This window comes from Tasmannia lanceolata, unplaced genomic scaffold (assembly GCF_043159265.1).
Source record: "Tasmannia lanceolata isolate RefF3 unplaced genomic scaffold, GAP_Taslan_0.1 ptg000015l, whole genome shotgun sequence".
NCBI lineage: Eukaryota > Viridiplantae > Streptophyta > Magnoliopsida > Canellales > Winteraceae > Tasmannia > Tasmannia lanceolata.
Window position 1 is genome coordinate 50,866,265 of NW_027518692.1, and position 4,352 is coordinate 50,870,616.

Below are 4,352 nucleotides of genomic sequence, written 5' to 3' on the forward strand. Positions count from 1 at the left end.
TTACATAATCCTGCAAGCGTTTGGATTCTCCTCGTTGAACATGGTAAGCATACTTCTCTCTACCAAATCATCAAACAATACATGGTGAACATTCAACCCTTTGTCTTCTACCCCCGACTTTGAATCCTCTCCATCAGATTTGTCTTTTGATGCGTCCTTACTCACAATCTCCGCCCTCTTTCCTGTCTTCTTCTTAACTCTCTTCAAAACCTTCTCTGGTTCAACTCTCCCTGTTACAACTACCTTATTCTGCTTCATGTCTGTCAAAATCCTCTCCACCCCTGCAAAAATTCAATATTAAAAAAAATTGTGAACCTAAATTCTTTCAATGAAATAACAAATGGGTTCTATTTATTACGCGCCATGGATTGCACATTCTAAAATGTCACCAATTGAATATATACCTTTCAACTTGTATAGTGCTTTCACTACACTTCTCTCGCATGCTTTACAATGCATATAGACTTTCAATTCCACAACAATCTTTGAAAGTAAATACCAGAATTAGAATACAATTAGAATAAAAGAACAAAAGGGGTTAAAGAAATAAATGAACTTCAATTTGTGGAAGAAAATAACCTTTTCAGGGCGTTTTTTCTCTTCCGCCGTTGGAACTGAAAGATGGAAGATGGTGGGAATTAAGAAGAGAATAGAGAAAGCGTAAAATAGAAATGCAGTTTTCATTTGACCAGTAATAAAAAGTTAAAAAACAGTTATAAGGAAGAATAAAGATATATTAAGAACCATGCACGGGTGAATGTCTTTTTTTATTGAAGACAACAGAGAGCATGAAAATTGGAAGAATTGACTAAGAACGATCAGATGAGTCGGCAATGGCTTGTGGGATCCTCATTTCATCATCTACTTGATGCGTGATGGGACATTGGTAGTATATAAACCATTTCATAATAAAAAAAGAAGTGTAATTCATGAAGTGTAAATGTAAATGTGAAATTGTATGTTGGATCAGTGCACATCATATACTGGAAGGACCAAGTTGGGTCAAACATCAGAAGTTTGAGATCTTATTATAGATCCCAATGAAACCTAGATATTTACGTAAAAATATATGCTTCCAAGTGAACAAATGAAAAAAAAATTCCAACAAATGACTGGCTACTCAACTCCAAATGCGACCTAAATCAAATCGAGTCCTAAGTCTAGAAATCATAACAAACATAATGAATCGGTAAGGAGTTCAACTCTCACATGACATATACATTCAAGCCATGGATAAATTTTTTTTTGGAGGCTTATAATAATTAATCCAACTAATTTCCAGTTTTTTGTTTGTTGTAAGTTTTGATCTATGTCCACAGCAACAACAAATGTCATGCTTCCCATACCTTCTAAATATCTAAATTAATAACACAATGTATTTCAAATAAGGTAAATAGATACATATCATCGAGACCTGAATTATTATAAAAAAGGGGTCTGAAGTTAATACGGTACCTTTAAAAGCGTATGGATATAGCAAATAGGCAAGGAGAATGAAGAAATGATAGAACCAAACACAAAATGATAAGTAAATATACTTGTATTTTAGAAGTATGTGGTTGTTATTATGAGTGGGTATATTTGGGTAAAGAAAGAAGTTAGGATAATTGTCTTGACCAATTGTAGGGGAAGAAAACGACATGTAGTAAATTCCAAACCCAATTGGATAGAGAAAAATATATTTGTTGCCAGGGACGGAGCAAGGAATTTGCTCTGTGCGTGGGGAATCAAGGTCCACCATACAAAGGCTGGGGCCCACCATTTTAAACCTTATGCATTGATGGGGTGGGACCAACCATTTTGCATCACATGCATAGCATGTTGGGCCCACCATTTGACACGGCATAGCATGTTTTGGGGTCACAGAATGTTATTAGGGAGAAGGGCGTATGGGAAAACAACACGGAGAAGAGGCGGTTGGAATGATGGCTGTTAAGGAAATAGCTTTCAAAGATCAAGTGACAGGTATGATTTAACCAATAGCATTTTGGTTCAACATATGGATGATTTGGATCATCCTATGGTGTGGGCAGTACAATATTGTTTGAAAATTACTGGACTATAGGAGCTTACAGCATCATATAAAAAATCTAAATATGGTGATGTCATATTTGATTGGGGTACGATCAACATAGGGTGATGATTTTAGGGCATTGCCTATTTACGTTCGGCCGCAACAAATGAACGGTTTGGATATTTGAACAGAGTGGGCCCAAGTGATTTTTTCTTTTAAAGACAATTTTATGGTGTGAATGTGTGATCTTCTTTGAAGAACAAAACCATTTATTGCAGGGCCTGCTAAGGGTTCTATTCAAAGAGAGGAGAGACTAATGGCTGTGAGAATAAGTAGTAAATGAAGAAAATGTCGTACAGAGGTAGTAAATTCAAAACCCCATTGAGAAAACAAAATTTATATATTAGACATGGTATAAAAATTGAAAAAAGAATCATCAGTAGTTTTGTGCCAACATATAAGGATGATAAAATAGTCTAAATAATGCCGATTGTGCAGGAAGAATTTGAATGTGGAAAAAGTCCATTTGAAACCTAGATGATAAAACACAAAAAAAAAAAACAAACAACATAGCACGATAAAAGCGTACCTGTGTCTGATATTAATGGTGGATCCGGATCAGAAGAAATGAGAAGAAGCAGATATGGGATGGATATATGTATAAACAAAAAAAAAAAAAAATGCTATCACTGAATTGTATTTAAACCTTTTGGGGTGAGTAGGCATTTGTAAAAAGTCAAAACGTTTAGGAGGTATTTAATGTTAGTGATTTTGGATTTTCAAAATCATGTATTTTGCATGTTTTAGCGTTTTGGAAAATGTTTTATCAAAAGCGTTTGGGAAAAAGAAAATGTTTTCTTGGAAAGATTTGCTTTTACAAAAGGATGTAGAAGTGTAGTTGAAAAAATAGTCCACGTACCGGATAAGAGAAAGGAAAGAGAAGGGCTTATAAAGCACTACACTTTTCTAATACTTGTTTGATTGCACATTGGGTTGAATCCATGGTTGGACCTGCGGGACGGTGCAACGCACCGTTCGCGCACGCGCGGCGTGAGCAATGGGCTATAGGGCGCATAGTGGCGCTTTTTTAGGCGCACTTTGCACTTCCACCAGGTGGTCTACAAAATGTGCAGAATTCGGTCATTTCAAATAGGAAAACGAATTGGCAATTCTGACAGACTTTACACTCTCTTCTACACTCCTACAAAATCCCCAAGTATTTTTACATACTGTTTTTCTTTTGTTTACTGTTCTAGATACTGTTTTTTCTGCAGAAACAGTATCTAGAAATTTCTCTAAGGCTTGAAATTTCGGAAGGGCATTTCGGGTTTGATTCCAGTAGTGCTACGCGTCAACAAACATTAGTAGGGCTTCCCTACTAGGTTTCATTGTATCTTTGAGGCAATTCGCGGATCCCCTTTGCACACTACTAGTGGGGGCGAATCTTATCTTAAGGAAAGTGATATCACGCCTTAAAGCAACAAGTTTCTGTTTTCTATTAACAACAGTATCCTCAACTTTTATCCAACATTTAATTGGGTGGAAGTGAGGAGGTATTTATGAAGTCACAAATGAACTTTTAAGAAGATGAGGCGTTTCGGAAAAGGGACTAATGGATAGTCGCAACTTAGGGGTTTTGGGTAATCTATGAGGCTGGCTGAGATGTAATGAAGGGTTTTGGATTTTATTACGGGATACGTAAATACCCCAGTAGAGTCTTTGAGATGGCTTTTGGAATGCCGACTTAGTGCACAACCCAACAATTCTTTTTTGAGTTTTTGATGCCACGTAGGATTGGGCACCACGTTGGCAAAAGCTGGGAGTGTCCACCTCAGCGCGGAAATGGTTAAAAAGCTATCATCTTTAATATAATAGATTCCTATCGGTATAAAATCCCTATCAGCCTGAATTCATATTTACATAAAATTCCTATCTGTAAAATCTCTATGGATTTCGTATTGGGAGTATCTCGATCGTTAAATCCTAAAAGATTTCGATCGGCAAAATCCTATCCAAAGCCAAGCCTATCAAGTGAATGGTCCAGATCAATTCAAAGGTGAAATCGCATAGATGATTCAAAGATGAGTTAATCAAATGAACGGGTGTAAAAATATTCCCAAAAAGAATTTATTTGTATAGAAAATGAATTTTCCAGAGTTTGCTTAACTAATTTTAATGATTTATTTTCCAAAATCGAAAGTTTTATCTAGACAAATTACAAACCTCTAGAATTCCTTTTTTTTTTTTCCTCCAAAATAATTTTTTGGAAAACATTTCTTCCAAACGCTAGAAAATCATTTTCCAGGGAAAAATTTTCCAACCAAAAATTCCCCTGCAT

At 35.9% G+C, this 4,352-nt stretch overlaps 1 protein-coding gene across 1 annotated transcript; it reads right to left on the reverse strand.

The window, feature by feature from the left end:
• Positions 1–459, reverse strand: LOC143892059 (heavy metal-associated isoprenylated plant protein 19-like). Its single transcript, XM_077396528.1, has 2 exons — positions 405–459; positions 1–281 (listed from the first exon to the last, which is right to left on the reverse strand). The coding sequence occupies exons 1-2, from the start codon at positions 457–459 to the stop codon at positions 1–3; spliced, it is 336 nt and encodes a 111-aa protein (XP_077252643.1).
• Between the last annotated feature and the right edge of the window lie 3,893 nt (positions 460–4,352).